Source organism: Chiloscyllium punctatum, chromosome 31 (genome assembly GCF_047496795.1).
Source record: "Chiloscyllium punctatum isolate Juve2018m chromosome 31, sChiPun1.3, whole genome shotgun sequence".
Taxonomy (NCBI): Eukaryota; Metazoa; Chordata; class Chondrichthyes; order Orectolobiformes; family Hemiscylliidae; genus Chiloscyllium; species Chiloscyllium punctatum.
In genome coordinates this window covers 66,238,562-66,261,848 of record NC_092769.1, presented here as the reverse complement: position 1 = coordinate 66,261,848, position 23,287 = coordinate 66,238,562, and the positions used below count along the sequence as shown (strand labels likewise).

Sequence of the window (23,287 nt, the reverse complement as noted above, 5' to 3'; positions counted from 1 at the left end):
CGACAGAGAGGGAGAGAGAGAGAGAACGCGCGACAGAGAGGGAGAGAGAGAGAGAACGCGCGACAGAGAGGGAGAGAGAGAGAGAACGCGCGACAGAGAGGGAGAGAGAGAGAGAACGCGCGACAGAGAGGGAGAGAGAGAGAGAACGCGCGACAGAGAGGGAGAGAGAGAGAGAACGCGCGACAGAGAGGGAGAGAGAGAGAGAACGCGCGACAGAGAGGGAGAGAGAGAGAGAACGCGCGACAGAGAGAGAGAGAGAACGCGACAGAGAGAGAGAGAACGCGCGACAGAGAGGGAGAGAGAGAGAGAACGCGCGACAGAGAGGGAGAGAGAGAGAGAACGCGCGACAGAGAGGGAGAGAGAGAGAGAGAACGCGCGACAGAGAGGGAGAGAGAGAGAGAACGCGCGACAGAGAGGGAGAGAGAGAGAGAACGCGCGACAGAGAGGGAGAGAGAGACCGCGCGACAGAGAGATAGAGCGCGCGTGCCAGACAGAGAACGAGTGCACATGCCAGAGAGAGCGCACGCGTGCGCCAGACGGAGAGAGAAAGAGATACACACACACACATACATATGGGATGACAGGGAGTATATCATGAGAGATATGAACACCCTCAGACATCACAAAGCCTGTTCCTGAACAATGATATCCTGCTTGTTTTGAATTCCCACAGTTTGCTCCCCTCCAGCACCAAAGCTGACCAACATCAGTGAGATTCTTACTCTGCTGCCTTGTGTCCTGACCTGGCCCACAGTCAGGCCCTAAACCCTTCCCCTGATTGCTCACTGACTTCAGTGCATCAACGGTTCGACAAAGCTTCCACTTTGTCATTCTCACCGAATCCAGAAGAATGGCCTCAAAGCCTCCTAACCCCTCATCCCTGCGGCCCCATATAAACAGTTCGCGTAGCTCCTCGGGCACTGGGGATCAGGGTGTGGGGGAACTGGCAACTGAGTCACTCGATCAGCCACAGTCCTGTTGAACGGCAGAGCAGGGACTGAAACAGCCTCACATCCTGCTGCTGGTTTCCCACGTTGTCCCAACCATCGCGGGGATCCTCCGAAGCCAGCCTCCCGCACCACCCCGTTCCCATCCTGAAATCCCCTTCCGCCTCCTTTAGACGGAGACGCCCCCTTCCAACCCGGTTTTGGCCCGGCCAGTCAGCCAACTGTGAAAATTCTCAGCACGTTCTGCTGCCCAGGAGGCGCTGCGTGCGCGCAGGTTGTTGTTGTTGTACAATAAGAATTGCAGCCAGCTAGGTTACAGGTCGCTTGGGTTCAATCCCACCCTCGGGCGACTGTCTGTGCAGAATTTGCACATCCTCCCAGCGTCTGCGTGGGTTTCCCCCAGTTCCCTCCCACAGTCCAAAGACGTGCAGGTTAGGGGGGATTGGCCGTGCTAAATTGTCCCATAGTGCCCAGGGATGTGCAGGTTAGGGTGGATTGGCCGTGCTAAATTGTCCCATAGTGCCCAGGGATGTGCAGGTTAGGGTGGATTGGCCGTGCTAAATTGTCCCATAGTGCCCAGGGATGTGCAGGTTAGGGGGGATTGGCCGTGCTAAATTGTCCCATAGTGCCCAGGGATGTGCAGGTGGGGGAGGGGAGGGGATGGGGGTGGGGGTGGGGGTGGGGGTGGGGCTGGGGTGGGAATTGCATCTAACCTGAGATTCACCCTGCCTCAGTCGAGGTGTGAGGCTGAGAAGGAGAGTCCTTCACAGTAAAAGCTCAGCAGGAATGGGAAATGAACCCACACACTTCGCTCCAACAGGCTTCCCCAACTCCCCCACCTTCAGCCTTGAATAAAGTCTCCATGGTCTCGGAGGCTCAGTGAGCAAGTCCCCACTGTGATACAGATCGATGTTTCAGTAAAGATCAAACCCTCACTCTGCTAAACGCCCAAAAACTACAACCTGATCAAGACCCCCTTGTATTTAACCCGGGGAGCAGCCGAGCGAACCCTCCCTGTAAACAGACGCCAACCCAATTGCGCCCTGTCTCATGCAGTGAACACAGCACGTGCTCAGATGTTCCCAAGATCTCGGACCAGAATGAGGTCATTTGGCCCATCCAGTCTGCTCTGCCATTCGATCAGGGCTCCACATCCCCATTTTCCAGCCTTCCCTCTGTAACCCTTCAACCCATTACCCAATGAAAAATACATCTAACCTCTCCTTAAATTTACTCACTGTCCCAGTACTTTGGGGTAACAGGTTTTGAGGGAGACTGGGGGGGAGGAGAATTGGGCGAGGGGGCGGGGTGGTGAGGAGACGGGGCGAGAGGGTGGGGCGGGGGAGAGTGAGGGGATGGGGCAAGGGGTTGGGGTGGGGGGTGGGGGAGTGAGGAGACGGGGCGAGGGGGTGGGTAAGGGAGTGAGGAGATGGGCGAGGGGGTGGGTAAGGGAGTGAGGAGATGGGGCGAGGGGGTGGGGGGGGAGCAAGAAGACGGGGTGAGGGGGTGGGGGGAAGTGAGGAGACGGGGCGAGTGAGGGGGGGGGAGGGAGTAAGAAGACGGGGCGAGGGGGTGGGGGGGGTGAGAGGAGACGGGGCGAGAGGGTGGGGGGGGTGAGGAGACCGGGCGAGGGGGTGGGGGGGGTGTGAGGAGACGGGGCGAGGGGGTGGGGGGGAGCAAGAAGACGGGGCGAGGGGGTGGGGGGGGAGCAAGAAGACGGGGCGAGGGGGTGGGGGGAAGTGAGGAGACGGGGCGAGTGGGGGGGGGAGGGAGTAAGAAGACGGGCGAGGGGGTGGGGGGAGTGAGGAGACGGAGCGAGGGGGTGGGGAGTGAGGAGACGGAGCGAGGGGGTGGAGTGAGGAGACGGAGCGAGGGGGTGGGGGGGTGGAGTGAGGAGACGGAGCGAGGGGGTGGGGGGGTGGAGTGAGGAGACAGAGCGAGGGGATCGGGGGGGTGAGGTGACGGAGCGAGGGGGTGGGGGGGTGAGGAGACGGGGCGAGGGGATCGGGGGGTGGAGTGAGGAGACGGGGCGAGGGGGTGGGGGGGGGGTGAGGAGACGGGGCGAGGGGGTGGGGGGGGGGTGAGGAGACGGGGCGAGGGGGTGGGGGGGGGTGAGGAGACGGGGCGAGGGGGTGGGTAAGGGAGTGAGGAGACGGGGCGAGGGGGTGGGGGGGGTGAGGAGACGGGGCGAGGGGGTGGGGGGGGTGAGGAGACGGGGCGAGGGGGTGGGGGGGGGGTGAGGAGACGGGGCGAGGGGGTGGGGGGGGGTGAGGAGACGGGGCGAGGGGGTGGGGGGGGGGTGAGGAGACGGGGCGAGGGGGTGGGGGGGGGTGAGGAGACGGGGCGAGGGGGTGGGGGGGGGGTGAGGAGACGGGGCGAGGGGGTGGGGGGGGTGAGGAGACGGGGCGAGGGGGTGGGTAAGGGAGTGAGGAGATGGGGCGAGGGGGTGGGGCGGGGGAGAGTGAGGAGATGGGGCAAGGGGGTGGGGTGGGGGGTGGGGGGAGTGAGGAGACGGGGCGAGGGGGTGGGTAAGGGAGTGAGGAGATGGGGCGAGGGGGTGGGGGGGGAGCAAGAAGACGGGGCGAGGGGGTGGGGGGAAGTGAGGAGACGGGGCGAGTGGGGGGGGAGGGAGTAAGAAGACGGGGCGAGGGGGTGGGGGGGGTGAGAGGAGACGGGGCGAGAGGGTGGGGGGGGGTGAGGAGACCGGGCGAGGGGGTGGGGGGGGTGTGAGGAGACGGGGCGAGGGGGTGGGGGGAGCAAGAAGACGGGGCGAGGGGGTGGGGGGGGAGCAAGAAGACGGGGCGAGGGGGTGGGGGGAAGTGAGGAGACGGGGCGAGTGGGGGGGGGGGGGAGGGAGTAAGAAGACGGGGCGAGGGGGTGGGGGGAGTGAGGAGACGGAGCGAGGGGGTGGGGAGTGAGGAGACGGAGCGAGGGGGTGGAGTGAGGAGACGGAGCGAGGGGATCGGGGGGGTGAGGAGACGGAGCGAGGGGGTGGGGGGGTGGAGTGAGGAGACGGAGCGAGGGGGTGGGGGGGTGGAGTGAGGAGACGGAGCGAGGGGGTGGGGGGGGTGAGGAGACGGGGCGAGGGGGTGGGGGGGGGTGAGGAGACGGAGCGAGGGGGTGGGGGGGTGAGGAGACGGGGCGAGGGGATCGGGGGGTGAGGAGACGGGGCGAGGGGGTGGGGGGGGTGAGGAGACGGGGCGACGGGGTGGGGGGGGTGAGGAGACGGGGCGAGGGGGTGGGGGGGGTGAGGAGACGGGGCGAGGGGGTGGGGGGGGTGAGGAGACGGGGCGAGGGGGTGGGGGGGAGCAAGAAGACGGGGCGAGGGGGTGGGGGGGAGCAAGAAGACGGGGCGAGGGGGTGGGGGGAAGTGAGGAGACGGGGCGAGTGGGGGGGGGAGGGAGTAAGAAGACGGGGCGAGGGGGTGGGGGGGGGTGAGGAGACGGGGCGAGTGGGGGGGGGGGAGGGAGTAAGAAGACGGGGTGAGGGGGTGGGGGGGGTGAGGAGACAGGGGGAGAGAGAGAAAGCGAGCATGAGTGAGACAGAGAGAAGGGCTCACTGTCATACTCCATGGCTCAATTAAAACCCTCTTTCAGCGTCTTGCAAGGGTGTGGTTTATGAGTCGGACACACCCGATACCAACCAGGATGCTCATTGTTCTCCCAGTAACTAACACACATTTCACAATGACCACAGCTCAGAATGTGTGTATGCTCTATTAAACCAGCTCAGAACGATTTGCCCATTGTCAGTGACAAGTTTCGAGGAGGCAGAGATTTTTTGCCATCAGGTGAATGGTTCACTACCCCTGCAGCAGATTACCTTCCTACTCAAATTCAGGGCAGGAGCTGATATTCAGTGGGTCTCCCTTCCCCCATCTCCCCCACTCTCAGATGCAGCTGCTGCAGGTTCAGTTCCCCCTCCGATGCTCGGTGCCGAGAGGAAATCTCGGCTGATCCCTCGAGCGCAGCGCCGAGGGAATGCTTCACTGTTCACCTTTGGGATGTGACTGTGATGCCAGCAGCTGTTAGACTGGGATCCCACAGCCCCGCAGCCACACAGAGAGTGGGGGCAGGTTCATCTGGAGGGATGGCCCTGGGCCGTCATTTAACGTTCGACAAACATCAGCGACACACAGACCTGTTGGTTGTTATCGTATGGCTATTTGTGGAATCTTGCTGCCACGTCTCCCTACATTACCATGGTGCTATATAAATGAATGTCAGAGATATACAGCACGGAAACAGACCCTGCGGTCCAACCTGTTCATGCCGACCAGTTATCCCAACCCAATCTAGTCCCACCTGCCAGCACCCGGCCCATATCCCCCCAAACCCTTCCTATTCATATATCCATCCAAATGCCTTTTAAATGTTGCAATTGTACCAGCCTCCACCACATCCTCTGGCAGCTCATTCCATACCCGTACCACCCTCTGTGTGAAAAACTTGCCCCTTAGGTCCCTTTTATATCATTCCCCTCTCACCCTAAACCTATGCCCCTCTAGTTCTGGACTCCCCGACCCCAGGGAAAAGACTTTGTCTATTTATCCTATCCATGTCCCTCATGATTTTATAAACCTCTATAAGGTCACCCCTCAGCCTCCGACGCTCCAGGGAAAACAGCCCCAGCCTGTTCAGCCTCTCCCTGTAGCTCAAACCCTCCAACCCTGGCAACATCCTTGTAAATCTTTTCTGAACCTTTTCAAGTTTCACAACATCTTTCCGATAGGAAGGAGACCAAAATTGCACACAATATTCCAAAAGTGGCCTAACCAATATCCTGTACAGTCTTTTGACTCTTTCCAATCTCTGTCTGAGAGGTACATCGAGGTGAGGACACCTGACACATTCCCATAACACAGATCCGGGGTTGGTGCTGAGGGAGCGCCGCACTGGCAGAGGGGGACGGCGCCGAGGGAGCGCCGCACTGTCGGAGGTACCACCTTTCAGATATTGAGACCCCAGCCTGCCGTCACGGGTGTCACCATTGGTAGGAGGAGCTGGAACAGTGTTCTCCCTGATGATCTGGGACTCCTTTGAGAGAACCTCCCAAATTCCAGAGCGCCAAGGATATGGGCAACAGATGCCTGGGGTACCCCGGTGCTCCGACCTCCACCCCATGGAGTGCAGCGGTTCGAGATGGCAGCTCTACACCTTCTCAAGGGGCCATATGGAATGTCAATCCCACCAACAAATGCGTCCCTCAACTGACGCCTTGAACAATGAACCATTCAGATCACTGCTGCTCTGCGGAATCTTACTGTGTACAAGGTGGTCATCTCACTTCTGATGGAAACAAATGCCCTTAGGCCACTGTAAAAGGATCCGTTGTTGCCGTAAGAAAGTCAGAAATAGGATTGGGAGCCGTCCCCGAGGCTGCTCCTTTGTCTGATAGGATCCCAGCCTAGTCGACCCACATCACATCCTGCCCTTCCCCCCCCCCCGTAACCCACAAGTCCCCAAAAACAAAATCTCCTCAGTTCCAGAGTGGTTCTTGTCGAACCTTCTCTGAACCTCGCCCACACCAGGCCCCTGGTCGCCGCGGGAGATAGCTGCTTTCCTGTGTGGTCTCGCCTCGTTTACCCCCAAGGCCTTCAGGCTGGGAGACTGGGATTACTGGGCCCCAAAGCCTCGGGGGGGTGGGGGAGGGGCGAAGCAGAAGGCTCCCCCATTACCCTCTGTCCCATTCGTTGCTTCATTACCTACCTACCCCTCACTCCACTGCCCCAACAGGGAGGGAGGGGATAGGGGGAGTGGCGAGGGGTCGGTTTCTCTAGCAGCAGGTTTCAGGGGTGACCGGTCCACAGCAGGCCTCCCACACACTCACCATCTTCATAACCTCGGGGTAGATGGGTTCAATGAGTAAGCCGCGACCTGTAGCAATGCTCTCCACCAGCTCGTTGAGGGCCGCTCGTTTGATCTCCTTCCCCTTCAGGTCAGCAACACAGTCCATGAAGTCAAAGACAATACAACACTGCTGCAGCTTCTTACAGAACAGGTCATGTAAATCCGACACCGCGGCATCTGGGGGGAGAGAGAGAGAGAGACAGTGAGACAGGGATAGAGAGAGGGGGTGGGTGAGTGTGAGAGAGAGAGAGAGAGAGAGAGAGAGAGACACACACACACACGAGAGTCAGTGAGACAGGGATAGAGAGAGGGGGTGGGTGAGTGTGAGAGAGAGAGAGAGACAGTGAGAGACATAGATGGAGGTGAGAGAAAGAGACACAGAGAGAGACAGTGAGACAGGGATAGAGAGAGGGGGTGGGTGAGAGAGAGAGAGAGAGAGAGAGAGAGAGAGAGAGAGAGAGAGAGAGAGAGAGAGGAGAGAGAGAGAGAGGAGAGAGAGAGAGGGAGAGAGAGAGAGGGAGAGAGAGAGAGGGGATTCAGGGACAGAGGCGGGTGGGAGAGAGAAAGAGACACACAGAGGGGGTGGGGGGTGGGGGTGGGGGGCAGGGAGAGACAGATACAGAAACGGTGAGAGAGGGGTGGGGAAAGTGACACAGAGAGAGACCGACAGCAAGATGGAGGGGGAGAGGGAGTGACCGAGAGATAAGCCATGGGGACAGTCACAATGTGAGATGGAAATGCAGAGAGAAAAATGGACACAGAGAGACATAGACACGGAGACAGAGTCAGAGAGAGGGGGATCAAGGGGCAGGCTTGGTGAGAGTGGGTGAGGTTTCAGACCACTATAATCCAGCACCACAGAATACAACTAAACCATGGCCACCCGGCCGCTTGAGTCTGCGGCCCCATTCAGCAAGCCTCCCTTGCCTTCAATTCCCCCCTCACCCCTCCGTTCCTGTCCACTGCCTCAACCCTCTGGGAGCACAGAAAGATCCAACGCTCCCTCTGCCATTTCCACAGTGGGTCAGAGACACTTCTCTCTCCCCCTCTCCCAGGGTAGAGGTTTCCAGAGACGCAGCCCCCTCTGGGTGAGGGGACGGGTCCTCACCCGATATGCCCAAGGGCGGGAGAATGCCACCGGGCTGCCCTATCCCAGGTGGGAACGCGAACTAATCTGGTCCGGACAGTTGGGGGAGGGAGGGGAGGGGGCAGGGTTGGTGCACACTGGTTTGGGCAGGGAGTAGGGGGAAGAATGTGGACCAGTGGTGGTACACCACCAGGGGGGGCAGGGTGAACTGCTGGGACTCCTGGCTCTGAGGCAAGAGCACTGCCCCCCCCACAGTAGCCCCTGGGGACAGTGTGATGGTGGGGACTGGTCCGTACAATCCATGAGCACGTACTCACGCATCTTAGAGCGAGGGCGCACTACAGTCGCTGGGACATCCATCTTGGAGGGGTATCTTCCCGAGTCCTTCCCTCATGGGGGGAGGGGTGGGCAAGGTGGCCAACTCAGAAGGAAGGCAGCCTCGCCTAACCCCTCACTCCCTCCACGCTTCCATCTCCTCGCTGGCCTCTTCCACATTCCCCTGGTCCCAGCCACATCCACTCCCACCTCCCAGACTCACCCCACCCCCTCCCCAGCAAACAAACCCCTGGGCACTCCCCACCAACCTCGCCCACCGATATACCCCCCCCCGCCCCACCCTCCCACGGCTCGGCTCTGCCTGCCTCACAACAGCACCCCGGCCCCACCCTCTAACACCCCCTCCACCCTCCCCACTCACTCTGAGAGGGCCCACTCCCAGCTTCTGTGACATCACAGACTAGGCCCCAGGGCTCACACTTGAGCCTGGGGGGGGTGGGTGAGGGGGTTTAAGTGGAGGAGGGCGGGTCTCCATCACAGACCCCAAAGACTGGGCCTCGGATATCGAACCCAAACAGACACACTCGCTCTCCTCCAAGACAGTCACCGGAGTCAGAGCTGCACTGACGGAGGGGGGTCAGCGCCGAGGGAGCGCCGCACTGACGGAGGGGGGTCAGCGCCGAGGGAGCGCCGCACTGACGGAAGGTCAGCGCCGAGGGAGCGCCGCACTGACGGAGGGTCAGCGCTGAGGGAGCACCGCACTGACGGAGGTGGGGTCAGCACTGAGGGAGTGAGGTCCTGTATTTTTCTGCTGTCCCTCTTGGCTTTTGATTAAAGGAGTTAGGTTTACAACTTTTCAGTTTAAAGCAACTTTCCCCGCATCTCGGGAAGTTTGCAAACTTAAAACCGATGCGTCAACGATCTCACTGGCCACTTATTTTCAGATGAATTCCTTCAGGAGAGAGGGAATCGTCAGCGTTAAGCTCTGACACTTGCTCAGCATCACGTCCCTGGTGACTGTAATTCTCAAGAGTTGCTCCTTTGTATTTCCTGACTTTGATCTATTTCTGGGATGTTACTTATCCCTCATGTCGCAAGGCCGTGAGAGATGCCTGTTCAATTATCTGCTGTCTCTTTATGCTCCATTATAACCTCACCACACTCACTTTCCCGGAGACCAACACTTATTCCTTCAAGCTTTTAGCAATCTGTCGGGCATTCTATCTTTAAGCTCAACATTATCTCCAATTTATTATTTAACCTCGTGCCTCTTGGAATTTCCCTTTCTTGTTGCAATGTATCGGTGCTGAAAATATTGTAAAATATCCCCTTACAGGTCAGATACCACATCTCTCAAAACCCATTCCCCCACCTAATTTTCTCCCACATCAGTGAGCCCTTCCTTGTCCTCATAATTGCCTTTAAAATTTACAATACAAGTCTTGGACCCACCTGTCTCACCCCCGAGCTCAGTGTAAACTTCCACAATATTATGATCACTGCTGCCTAGGGACATCTTCACGAGCAGGACATCAGTTAACCTGTGGGCTTGATTGCGTTTCACAACCAGTTGGGTGTTTTAATGAAATTAAGGATAGACTTGCAATTGTGTCTCACCTTTTGCCAGTTCAGGACATGACAACAGCTTTGAGGTCTCGTTCCTGTTGTAATATAGGGAACGCACACACTCTGTCTGTCTCACATTCATCTATATACCCGCCAACATGCCAATTACCCGACAATTTCTTACACTTAGGGATAAATAGGGTCTTATCCTCGGACAAATGGGAATCCAGGAGAAACTTGCTCCAGTCCCTCTCCCAATTCCTGATGTGGGGTCCTTCATGTTCAACCAAGAGGTTAGATGGCAATTTATTATCTCATCTGAAAAGATATCCCTCGGCACCGACCCTCCGACAGCGCGGCGCTCCCTCGGCACCGACCCTCCGACAGCGCGGCGCTCCCTTGGTATTGATTCTATGAATTTTATCTAAAATTATCCAAGCTCCGGCGATTGGTTTGTTGCGGTGTCTCTGACTGAAGCAGCAAAGTGTGCGCTCACCACAGCGTTGTCACACATCCCTACAGAATAAACCAGTTTGGATGCCTACAGACCAGAGAGCAGCTGGAATCCAGAGAGAACACAGCCCTCAGAGTTAGTCCTGGGCCCCCTAAAGTTGCCACACACAAAATTGTTGAAACAGACTGCAGGAGGAACACACTCTGGTGCTATTTCAAGCCACAATTCCCTGCGGTGTTCTGCCTGAATTAGATAACCAACTTTCCGGTCTCTCTCCTACAGAAGAGATTGAATTCAGTCTGGCCAATGCCGGTGCCCCTTGCTCCAGTGTGACTTTTAAACTTTGACCCCACCCTCCCCAAACACAATCATATTCACCCATCACTCAATGGCTCAGTTTTGATTTTCTCCTCCTTACTCGACACCTCGTTCATCCCTTCCAACACTCGTGCGCTCTCTCCACCACCACCAGCACTCAATAGCAGCAGTGTGTACCATCTACACGAGGCACTGCAGAGATGCCCCCAAGGCAGAACCTTCCACACCCTCTGCCATCGCGAAGGAAAAGGGTAGCTGAGCCCCTCCCAGCTGCTCGCTTGGAATTATATCGCCTTTCCAAAATCCTGACTTGGAAACCTATCCAAGAGGGCATTGTGGGAGAACCCACAGCACACAGGCTGCAGCGGTTCAAGATGGCTGCTCACCACCATCTTGTCAAGAGGCAGTTCAGGATGTGCAGTAAACACTGACCCACGGCCCCTGAGTGAATACGAGACCACCCCCAGGATATCTGTGCTCCTCCAATTCCGGCCTGGAGTATTCCTTGGCTTTTTAAAATCGCTCCCCTGCTGGTGATTGCACATTCAGCAGGGTGGTCCTTTGGGATCTGGAATTTCCTGCCTCATTGCCTCTATTTTTGCCCCCCCTCTCTCTTCTACCTTCTTTGAGGGCGTCCCCGGAATCTATCGCCTTGATCAAATAGAAAACAAAACTGCCGGAGACAGAGAGAGAGAGAGAGGCAATGTTTCGCGTCCTGTGAGCCTTCATCAGAACGGAATCCTGAGTAGGATATGGGACCAGAGTGGATGTGGGCCGTGCAACACTGCGGACAATTATTTGTTTTTAAAGAGGAGCTCTAAAACAAAACTCGGTGTATATGCGAACCGAGTGGAAACCCACACACAACATCCTTAACCAGACAGATCTGTGAGCATCTGCATCTCTCTCCCTTTTTATTTCCTTCCTGGCAATTTTTTTTCCTCTCTGCTCAGAACAGAGACACACAATGGAAGCACTGGTCATAGAGATGTACAGCACTCATACAGACCCCTCCCCGTCCACTTGCCCACGCTGACCAGATACCCTAACTCATCTCATCCCATTTGCCAGCATTTGGCCCACATCCCTCCAAACCCTTCCCTATTCGTATACCCGTACCAGCCTCCACCACTTCCTCTGGCAGCTCATTCCATACACGCCCCACCCTCTGGGTGAAAACATCACCCCTCAGGTCTCTTTAAATCTTTCCCCCCCACGCCTTAATCCTATGCTGTCTAGATATATGGACTCCCCCCTACCCCAGGGAAAAGGACCCTGTCTACTTAACCTATCAACGCTCCTCATGATTCCCCCCCAGACCTTGGAATTTGCAGCTCTGATGGTTGGGTGTGTGTGGTCAAGATACAGATTGGGCCTGGCTTGCCCAGACGTCTTAGAGCCACACAGCACTAACCCTACGGCCCAACCAGACCGTGCCATCCATAATCCCAAACTAAACTCCTCCCACCTGCCTGCTTCTGGCCCACGTCACTCCAAATTTTTTCCTATTCATTTTCTTAGGTCTTTTAAACGTTGTAACTGTAGCTGCATCCACCACTTCCTGGGAAACCCAACCTTTGGAATTGTACACTCACTCCAGCTCACTGCATTCCATTTGGTGTTTCCCCCTGTTGCACTTCCTTCGAGGAGCAGTCGAACAGGAAGTTAGATCATCCTTCAGATGCCCCATTGCATCATGACGTGACAGACTTCCAATTTTCTGGGACCTCTCCAGGACCTGAAATCCCTGGAAGATTACTTTTGGAAAGCTGCACTCGATTCTGGTCTCCCCTGCTATAGGAAGGATGTTGTAGGACTTGAAAGGGTTCAGAAAAGATTTACAAGGGTGTTGCCAGGGTTGGAGGATCTGAGCTACAGGGAGAGGCTGAACAGGCTGGGGCAGCTTTCCCTGGAGCGTCGGAGGCTGAGGGGTGACCTTATAGAGGTTGAGAAAATCATGAAGGTCATGAATAGGGTAAATAGACAAAGTCTTTTCCTGGGGTGGGGGACTGAAGGGGCAACTTTTTCACACGGAGGGTGGTACGTGTATGGAATGAGCTGCCAGAAGAGGGCAGCATGGTGGCTCAGTGGTTAGCATCGCTGCCTCAGCGCCAGGGACCCAGGTTCAATTCCCGCATCAGAGGACTATCTGTGTGGGCTCCCTCCAGCTGCCAGTTTTCTCCCACAATCCAAAGATGTGCAGGTTAGGGTGGATTGGCCGTGCTAAATTGTCCCGTAGTGCCCAGGGATGTGCAGGTTAGGGTGGATTGGCCGTGCTAAATTGTCCCATAGTGTCCAGGGATGTGCAGGTTAGGGTGGATTGGCCGTTTCTAAATTGTCCCATAGTGCCCAGGGATGTGCAGGTTAGGGTGGATTGGCCGTGTTAAATTGTCCCATAGTGCCCAGGGATGTGCAGGTTAGGGTGGATTGGCCGTTTCTAAATTGTCCCATAGTGCCCAGGGATGTGCAGGTTAGGGTGGATTGGCCTTGCTAAATTGTCCCATAGTACTAGATGCATTAGTCAGGGGTAACTATAGCGTAGGGGAATGGTTCTGGGTGGGTTACTCCTTGCAGGGTTGGTGTGGATTTGTTGGGCCGAATGGGAACTGTAGGGAATCTGATCCAAGTGATGGAGGCTGGTACAATTACAGCATTTACAAGGCATCTGGTTGGGTATATGAATAGGAAGGGTTTAAGGGCTTTAGTATGGACCAAATGCTGGCAAATGGGACGAGATTAATTTGGTATATCTGGTCAGCATAGACCAAAGTGTCTGTTTTGGTGCTGTACAGCTCTATGACTCTACAACACCCTAGAAGTGAAAGAACTGGGTCGACTTTCTTATTTTCAAACCACGACCCAGTCCATTTCCAAGTTTCTCACACCAGCACCTGCCCCACATCTCGCAATGTTATTACAGAAACATGGTAACATTGGAGTGGGCCACTCAGCCCTTCACATCAATACAACCATAGCTGATAGCCCCATTCAGTCACCCGTTCCTGGGTTTCTCCCCACACCCTCTGATCTCTTTAGCCCCCAAATCCTTCCCAAAACCATTCGGTATTTCTCTTCTGGGCCAGAGAATCCCACAGGTTCCCCACCCCCCCCCCCCCACTCTCTGGGTGAAGACATCTCTTCCCCCTCACCAGGGCAGACCGGCACAAAGAACAGGAGTTTCCCGCTGTGAGCAGGATTCCAGGATAACACCAAACCGCAACGGGACAACTGACAGATGGAGCGTCATCGGCAGCTTCCGAAAATACCACCCATCTCCCCACACACTTCCGTCGGCGAGACAGGAAACTACCATCGGCCCAAGTGAGATCAGAAAGCCAGCCCTCACATTGACATCCACATGCAGGTAGATGATGCAGGGGGCCCTGCTCGAGGCTGGGGACGGCTTGAGGGGAACAAGGTCAGAGGGCGCTTACTTTCAGAATAAAAGAGTCGAGGGAGCTTTACTCTGTATCTGACCCCGTCCTGTCCCTGTCCTGGGGAGTGTTTGATGGGGGACAGTGTAGAGGGAGCTTTACTCTGTATCTAACCCCCTGTGCTGTCCCTGTCCTGGGGAGTGTTTGATGGGGGACAGTGTAGAGGGAGCTTTACTCTGTATCTAACCCCGTGCTGTCCCTGTCCTGGAGAGTGGTTGATGGGGGACAGTGTGGAAGGAACTTTACTCTGTATCTAACCCCGTGCTGTATAACGGGGGACAGTGTAAAGTAACATCTATCAAGTGCAGGGTTCTGAGTGTTTCAGAACGTATTTGAGACATAAGACACATTGGTGTCCTACAGTCAGGTCTCACCGCTTCCTTCACTCTCTGTGACCACCCCCAGAAAGATTTAGAGCTTAACATTTGCAAGTGACCATCAGCTGCACTGGAATCAATGATTCATACTGGAATGGTAGTGTCTAAACCTCTGAGCCTGGATTCCAAACCCACTTGCTCCACAGGTGTGCAGTAACATCTCTGAACAGATCACTGAAAAACATCTAAGACAGTACTCTGTAAACCATCAGCAAAATGTGGGTCAGCTACATTCAGTCACCTGCGTCTCAATGGCAGCTGACTGCACTGTGACAGGAAGGGCAACATATCACACAGCAACCAGTCTGACTGCCAAAGGATCCCCAAACTAGTCCTAATTCCTTCTCAAAGCCCGGCAGCAATCCCCAAACTAATCCCACTGCCTCACACTCCCCATAGCCCTGTATCAATCCCCAAACTAATCCCACTGCCCTGCTCTCTCCCCATAGCCCTGCATCAATCCCCAAACTAATCCCACTGCCCCGCTCTCTCCCCATAGCCCTGTATCAATCCCCAAACTAATCCCACGGCCCCACTCTCTCCCCATGGACCAAAATAACCCTAACCTAATCCCACTGGTCCTCTCGCTCCCCACACAGCCCCTATCTATCCTCAAACTATTAATCCTCATACTGTTCCGCTGAACCCTCACTTTATATACCTTTAATGCTCTTCCCTACTGTCGGGAGTGTATACTGTCCCCACTGCGCTAACTATCCAAGCCAGGTCGCATGCAATAGCATGACCTTGAATCGCACCTTTCACAACAGTGTCTGACTAAAGTCAACAAGTGACACACAAAGGCAGAGAGTGCGCGCTCCAAGAGCTTGGCTCAAGGGAGCACCTCAAAAGCTCGGAGAAGTGAGTTGGGAAGGGGATTCCAGAGCTTTGGTTCCCAATCCGAAGAACAGTAGTAGTACATGTTGCGGGCAGGGCTGTGGTTGCCAGAGTCATTTGAAAACGAGGTTGAGAGCTTTGAGAACAGGACTTGCTTCACAGGACAGTGAACACAATGGCTCGGACGAACCTGGGATGTGGCAGGAGCAGGGCCGTGGGGGCAGTAAACCTCTGAATACCTCCAGAAGGGAGGACGTGGGAGGTTGGGGCTGAAGATCCAAGTTACGGATGAAGGCTTCAGTGGGATTATTGTCAGGAGATGTAACACAGAGAGAAGTCTACAGCACGGAGACAAGGACCTTCAGCCCATTGAATCTGTACCATTTCAAATGTTCCGAACTGTTCTGACCCCATTTCTCAGCACTTGGCCCGTAGTTTTGACATTGCAAGTGCACATCTCAATCCTTCTTCAACAGGATGTGGGTTTCTGGGAGGGCTGAGTCGATTGTGGAAAAGAAACCTCCCAATTGGTGGAGGGTGGGTTGTGCCATTCAGTGGTGGACTTTGGTCAGAATAGCACCGTCTACCGACGTGACAGAGGTACAGGGGCAGTTGTTTTTGAGGTAGGGATGGGGATTGGTTCTGGAACAGCGGCCTGAACTGAGCAGCATGGTGCCTCAGTGGTTAGCACTGCTATCTCACAGCACCAGGGATCCAGGTTCGATTCCACCCTCGGGAGACTGTCTGTGTGGAGTTAGCACATTCTCCCTCGTGTCTGTGTGGGGTTTCCTCTGGGTGCTCTGGTTTCCTCCCCCAGTGCCCAGGTATGTGCAGGTTAGGGTGGATTGGCCGTGCTAAATTGTTCCATAGTGCCCAGGGATGTGCAGGTTAGGGTGGATTGGCCGTGCTAAATTGTCCCATAGTGCCCAGGGATGTGCAGGTTAGGGTGGATTGGCCGTGCCCCATAGTGTCCAGGGATGTGCAGGTTAGGGTGGATTGGCTGTGCTAAATTGTCCCATAGTGCCCAGGGATGTGCAGGTTAGGGTGGATTGGCCGTGCTAAATTGTCCCATAGTGTCCAGGGATGTGCAGCTTAGGGTGGATTGGCCGTGCTAAATTGTCCCATAGTGCCCAGGGATGTGCAGGTTAGGGTGGATTGGCCGTGCCCCATAGTGTCCAGGGATGTGCAGGTTAGGGTGGATTGGCTGTGCTAAATTGTCCCATAGTGCCCAGGGATGTGCAGGTTAGGGTGGATTGGCCGTGCTAAATTGTCCCATAGTGCCCAGGGATGTGCAGGTTAGGGTGGATTGGCTGTGCTAAATTGTCCCATAGTGCCCAGAGATGTGCAGGTTAGGGTGGATTGGCTGTGCTAAATTGTCCCATAGTGCCCAGGGATGTGCAGGTTAGGGTGGATTGGCCGTGCTAAATTGTCCCATAGTGCCCAGGGATGTGCAGGTTAGGTGTGGATTGGCCGTGCTAAATTGTCCCATAGTGCCCAGGGATGTGCAGGTTAGGGTGGATTGGCCGTGCTAAATTGTCCCATAGTGCCCAGGGATGTGCAGGTTAGGGTGGATTGGCCGTGTTAAATTGTCCCATAGTGCCCAGGGATGTGCAGGTTAGGTGTGGATTGGCCATGCTAAATTGTCCCATAGTGCCCAGGGATGTGCAGGTTAGGGTGGATTGGCCGTGCTAAATTGTCCCATAGTGCCCAGGGATGTGCAGGTTAGGGTGGATTGGCCGTGTTAAATTGTCCCATAGTGCCCAGGGATGTGCAGGTTAGGTGTGGATTGGCCGTGCTAAATTGTCCCATAGTGCCCAGGGGTGTGCAGGTTAGGGTGGATTGGCCGTGCTAAATTGTCCCATAGTGCCCAGGGATGTGCAGGTTAGGGTGGATTGGCCGTGCTAAATTGTCCCATAGTGCCCAGGGATGTGCAGGTTAGGGTGGATTGGCCGTGTTAAATTGTCCCATAGTGCCCAGGGATGTGCAGGTTAGGGTGGATTGGCCGTGGGAAATTTAGGGTGACAGGGATTTTGGGGGTGGGAGGGGAATGCTCTTCAGATCCAGTGTGGACTGAATGGCCTGTTTCCGCACTGCAGGAATTCTACGACCCTACAAAGAGAAACAGCAGCCTCCAAGAGGAACCTTTGAAATGATTCGTTCGGAGGTGGGAGCCGCTAGCTGAGCCTGCCCCTGCTAACCGTTCCTAGTTGCCCCTCAATATGGTGGGGTGGGGGTGAGCTGCCTTCCTGAACCACTAATCTATTGGCGGGAAAAGCCTTCCTCTGGTTCACTGATGATCTTCAGGGAAAGAAACTGCCATCTGTATCCTGTCAGGGCCTACACGTGACTCCAGACCCTCAGCAACGTGGTTGACGTTTTACTGCCCTCTGGGCAATTAGAGCTAGGCAATAAATGCTGCCCTAGCCAGGGATGCCCCCCCCCCATGAATAAATAAAGGAAAAAAACATTTCACGGAATGTTATTCACCCTACCCACCTGCCTCAATTTTGTAAACCTCTATAATGTCACCCCTCAGCCTCCGACGCTCCAGGGAAAACAGCTCCAGCCTGTTCAGCCTCTCCCTGTAGCTCAAACCCTCTGAGCCTGGCAACATCCCGGTAAATCTTTTCTGAACCCTTTCACAACATCCTTCGGATAGGAGGGAGGTCAGAATTGCTCACAAGACCCCAAAAGTGGCCTAACCCATGTCCTGTACAGCTGCAACACGACATTTAGCCAAGGCCAATCCTTTCCGTTCACTTGCTGCATCTGCAGACTAACTTGGTTATAGTTTTTCCACGCCTTGCCGTTACGCTGAGCTGGCTGGCCTCAATAGCCCAGCGATAACCAACTCGGCGCATTCATGTAGTGGAGAAGTGACCCACCGATGCGTGAGCGCGCACACAGAGCGAGACGGCCAAGTGCCAACCGTCCAGCCCCTACCTTTGTGCGAGTCGGCGCAAAGGGCAGGTTCGTTGTAAACCCAGATTTTATACTCAGGGAGTTAAAGGAGGCCCCGGCAATCTTAGGAAAGCATACTCCCGGGCTGAGTGCACGGAGATTGGTATGAAGTAATACCTTAAAGGAGGGAGGGAGAGAGAAGAGTCGGGGGGGAAGGGGGGGTAAAAAGAGAGAGAGAGAGAAATAGACGGGGGCAGGGAGAGAGAGACAGACGGGGGGGGCAGAGTCAGAGACAGACAGGAGGGGCAGAGAGAGAGAGAGAGAGAGAGAGAGAGAGAGAGAGAGAGAGAGAGAGAGACAGACGGGGGGGGGTGGGAAGAGTGAAAGAGATAGATGGGGACAGACAGAGAGAGAGAGACAGAGAGAGAGAGAGAGAGAGAGAGAGACAGACAGAGACACAGACGGGGGGGAGAGAGAGAGACAAACAGACGTGTGAGGGAGAGAGAGAGACAGACAGACGGGGTGGGGGGGGAAGGGACAGACAGACGGAGGGGGGGGAAAGAGAGAGAGAGAGAGACAGACGGGGGTTGGGGGGGGGAAGAAGAGAGAGATAGACAGGAACGGAGAGAGAGAGAGAGAGACATGCAGACAGGTGAGGGAGAGAGACAGACGGGGGCGGGGGGGGCAAAGAGAGAGACAGACAGGGGTGGGTAAGAGAGAGAGACAGACGGGGGGGGGGAAGAGAAGAGAGACAGACGGGGGAGGGGAAGAGAAGGGAGACAGACGGGGGAGGGGGGAGAGAAGAGAAGAGAGAGAGAGAGGGGGTGGGGGAAGAGAGAGAGATGGGGGGAAAGAGAGTGAGATGGTGGGGGGAGGGAGAAAGAGAGACCGACCGGGGGGGAGGGGGGGGGGGGGGAAGAGAGAGAGAGAGAGACGGGGGAGGGGGTGGGTGGGGTGTGGGAGAGAGAGAGAGACGGGGGAGGGGGTGGGAGAGAGAGAGAGAGACGGGGGAGGGGGTGGGTGGGGGGTGGGAGAGAGAGAGAGAGAGAGAGAGAGAGACGGGGGAGGGGGTGGGTGGGGGGTGGGAGAGAGAGAGAGAGAGAGAGACGGGGGAGGGGGTGGGTGGGGGGTGGGAGAGAGAGAGAGACACAGATGGGTGGGGGGAGAGAAGAGAGATAGACGGGGAGGGGAGAGAAGAGAGACAGAAGGTGAGGGTGGGGAGAGAAGAGACACAGACGGGGGGGGAGGGGGAGAAGAGAGACAGACGGGGAGGGATGCGCGGGACGGGGGGGGGGGGGGGAAAGAGGGAGAGCGAGAGACACAGACGGTGGGGGGGAGAAGAGAGAGAGAGAGAGAGAGAGAGAGAGAGACACAGATGGGGGAACGGGGGGGGGGGGGAAGAGAGAGAGACACACAGATGGGGGACGGGGGGAAAGTGAGAGAGAGAGAGACACACAGATGGGGGTGGGCGGGAAGAGAGAGACAGACAGACCGGGGTGGGGGTAGAGAGAGAGAGAGAGAGAGAGACACAGACGGGGAGAGACAGGGGAAGGAATGAGGGAGGAGCGAGAGGCAAGGGAGTAGGGGGAAAGGACTGGAAGAGAGCAGGAGGGAAGGTGGCACGAGGAGTTTAAACTGAAGGAAAAGCTGGGCGTGTTTTTTTTTAAGAAATCGGAATCCTTCCCACGCAGTTGCAGAGCGACAGCCGTGGTTAATGAGTGCAAGGCTGACTCACCGAATCAGGCAGCTCCTCACAGGTACAGACACATCGAGGGCCCAGATCTCCACACCGGGAATCCCATCCATACAACCCAGCAGGAAACAGCACTGCTGCCCTCACCCCCAACCCCGCTTTCCCCCTAACCCTGGGCAGGGCAATCCATCCAACCCTGAGCAGCTCCTGAGGCACAGACAGCCTCTGGCCTAGGGGCACCAGGTTCAATCCCCCCCCGCTCCAGCACTTAACCTCACTCCTCACCCACCTTACCCTCCTCACAGCGCTGCCCGACAGGTTGAATAGCCAGTACCCGACACATAGCACTCCCTGCTATTCCCGGAGCGCAAGAGTGACCCCCGACCACTCTTAGGTAGAAACAGGAGCCTCTGGAGTTGAACTGACACCTCCACCAGATTGGGACCCCTCCCCTTCAAGATCTCCTCATGGTGGTGGGGGGGGGGGGAAAGAGGTGTTGGGGGATGATGGCGCATCTTGACCCACCCAGACCACAGGCGGTGTAGTGTAGCTGGGGGCCCACAGACTGTCTCGAATTCCTAGCCTTCCCAAAGGATTGGGGATAGCAGCGAGTGACGAGCAAGACTGACCAATCGCCTGCACCTCCACTCACCCCACAATCCCCCGAGTGACCAATCCCCCGTGAATGCCAAGGAACCAGTGTGACACTTAATGCTCTGCCCACACATCCCCAGCCCAAACACCACCCCCTCACCCGTTATGCCAACCTGATAGGGGTGCCACAGGAAACATCGATGACCCAGGAGCAGAAAAGAGGCCGTTCAGCCCATCGAGTCTGCTCGCCATTCGTGCCCGATCCTCACCACATTGCTTCCCGACTTCTCCCTCCAACACCCTTCCTGCCTCACCCCCCCCCAACCCTCCTTTTTGAGACGCTCCAAATTATCCCAGAGCTCGGGTACCCCTTCTCCAGGAATGGGGAGTGGGCAGAAACACTGGCATCGGGTGACCCTACAGAGGTTTATAAAATCACGAGGGACGTGGATCAGGATAGATAGACAAGGTCTTTCCCCTGGGGTGGAGGGGGAAATCCAGGGCAGAGGGTTAAGGCAAAAGGGGTAACTTTTTCATGCAGAGGGTGGTACGTGTATGGAATGAGCTGCCAGAGGAAGTGGTGGAGGCTGGTACAATTGAACATTTAAGAGGCATCTGGATGGGGATATGAATAGGAAGGGTTTGGAGGGATACGGGCCCAGTGCAGGCAAATGGGACTGGATTAATTTCGGATATCTGGTCGGCACAGACGGGTTGGACTGAAGGGCCTGTTTCCATGCTGTACGTCTCTATGACTCGACAAGACACTCACCTTTCAGGAGCGGCAGTGGGGTCAGCTCCACCTGGCTGCTCTGGTACCGGAACTGGGATGAACCATGTGACCGGCGCTGCCGGGCCCGGCGCACGGATTTCCGGCTGAAACCGTCCACCTTCTCCGCCGCAGTCACCGGCGAGGTCACTTTTGGCTCCATCGGAAACGTCCAAAACAAATGAAACAAAACCCGAAAATTGAGGGAGTCGCACGGAGGAGGATGGACAACAGCTTCCCCTCCCCTCCCTCCCCACCCTCACTCACTGGGAAGAGACGGTCTTTGGGGGCCCACCGCTCACTCCCCGACCGATCCCATTCCCAGCTTCCGGGGTGGGGAGGGGGGGGGGGGTTGCGCGGAGACACAGGGATGTATTCCAAACTGGGAGGGCAAGGCGGGAAATTCCGCAAAGCCGGCCTTCTCAGCTGCTATCTCCCACGGTAAATCGGCGGCGACCTCCTATTCTCTCCGGCGTTCCCAACTCCCTTGCCAATTTGAAATTCCAGAGGGGAAAAGGAAAAGATTCCAGCGCTCCCAATTCCCTGGCGGTTCGAAATTTCCAAATAGGGGTTTCAACTTTCCCGACTTCCGGGCGATTTCAGAATTCCAAACTGGAGGTTCCCAACTTCTGGGCGACTCGAAATTCCAGGAGATTTTGGCACTCCCAATTTCCTGGCGGTTCGAAATTCTGCAAAGGTTTTTACAGTTCAGTCCTCATCCTGCAATCTCCCTCACCTGCTTTTCCTCTTCCCACACTGGGATTTACTGCCAGTTTGGGAATGATTCTAGAAAAGATGGCCCAGCTGCAACCAGAGGTTCTTCCTGGTTGTACATTAACTTAGTCACCTATTCCAAGAGAATTCCCTCGCCCTAGTTCCTCACTTCTGGCCTGTTCCACACTGCAGGCAGTGTGCCCTCCTGCAATTCTCACTGTCTGGCAACCAGGAGGATTCCAGATCTTCACGATTCCCGGATGCTGTCCCTGGGATCACCAGCACGGAGAGCTGGGATAATTTGCCTGGTGTCAGTCCTTCCACAGATCTTGACAGTATACTGGCTCGGTATTCTCAGTCCTTACAGTTGGGACTAGCTCAATCTCCTCAGACCCATAGTCAAGATTAACATTCAAGTTCCACTCCAGCAATGAGCTCAGTATTCCCAGTCCTAACTTGGCATTCCCAGTCTGGCAGTTAGAATTAGCTTGGTATTCCCAGACCGGTTGTTGACGTGAACACAGTTGTCTCACCCCTGTAGTCTGGGATTAACTAAATCTTCCCTCTCTTAGTTCAATACTCCCAATCTTTAGCTGTCGGTAGCCAATGGTAGGAATGGGGCTTGGTATCCCAATCCTGCAGTTGCGGGAAATGGGCACAATATTCCCAATCCTGGATGAGGAAAACAGGACTCGGTATTCCAAGTCCTCCAGCCAGTCTTAGTATTTCTTGTCCTCTTTGGGGGAGGGTGGTGGTGGCGTTCAGTATTCCCAATCTTCGTACAGCAGTCAGGTTCACTATTCCCAGTTTTCCAGCAACCAGATATCCCAGCCCTCCTCCAGCAGCTGGGTTCAGTACTTCCAGTTCTGGGATGTGAGGCTCAGTATTCCCAGTCGTCCTGGTGTTGGGGTCAGTAGTCCCAGAGCTCCTCCAGCAGCCGGGCTCGGTATTCCTGGTCCTCCAGCAGCAGCAGCCGGGCCTCAGTATTCCCTGACCTCCTGGGGTACAGGTCTCAGTATTCCCAGCACTCCTGCTCCGGTGCAGGTTGGGTGTTCCTGGGTCTCAGTGCTGGCAGGTTGCAGGCCACATTCCCAGTTTGGTGCCTGTATTCCAGGGCCAGGGAAGATGGGTGTGTGTGTGGAGGGGGGGGATGGAGGGGGGGGGGGGGGTGATGATGTCTCCAGGCCCCTATCTTCCTCTGGTGTCTCCTCAATGCAATGCAGCCCAGTGAGTCCTCGGTATACCTATCTGTTGACGGTGACAGGGATGGGGGTGGGGGGGATCTCTCCAGGCCCCTGCGGGATACAATGTAACACAGTGCACCCTCACTGTATCTATTGCCCAGTACAGGGATTGGGGGGAACCTCTCCAGGCCCCTGCCCTGTCCCTCCTCGATACAATGTAGCACTGCAGCCGCGCGCTGACACAATGTAACCTCTCCCCCCCCACCACCACCACCCCGCCCACGCCA

General features: G+C 56.1%; 1 protein-coding gene across 1 annotated transcript; it reads right to left on the bottom strand.

Annotated features, from left to right (window-relative positions):
* Window positions 1-6,707: 6,707 nt before the first annotated feature.
* On the bottom strand, window positions 6,708-23,264 carry ppp2r5b (protein phosphatase 2, regulatory subunit B', beta). The gene is made up of 2 exons (XM_072550905.1): window positions 21,106-23,264; window positions 6,708-6,973 (listed from the first exon to the last, which is right to left on the bottom strand). The coding sequence occupies exons 1-2, from the start codon at window positions 21,263-21,265 to the stop codon at window positions 6,723-6,725; spliced, it is 411 nt and encodes a 136-aa protein (XP_072407006.1). The 5' UTR covers window positions 21,266-23,264; the 3' UTR covers window positions 6,708-6,722.
* Window positions 23,265-23,287: the final 23 nt, after the last annotated feature.

Bases quoted from the DNA above. Each gene is read 5' to 3' on its own strand.
- ppp2r5b (XM_072550905.1), bottom strand. From the start codon at position 21,265: ATGGAGCCAAAAGTGACCTCGCCGGTGACTGCGGCGGAGAAGGTGGAC. The intron at 6,974-21,105 runs GTGAGTGTCTTG...CTCTCCCCCCAG, and splicing joins CCCACTGCCGCTCCTGAAAG to ATGCCGCGGTGTCGGATTTA.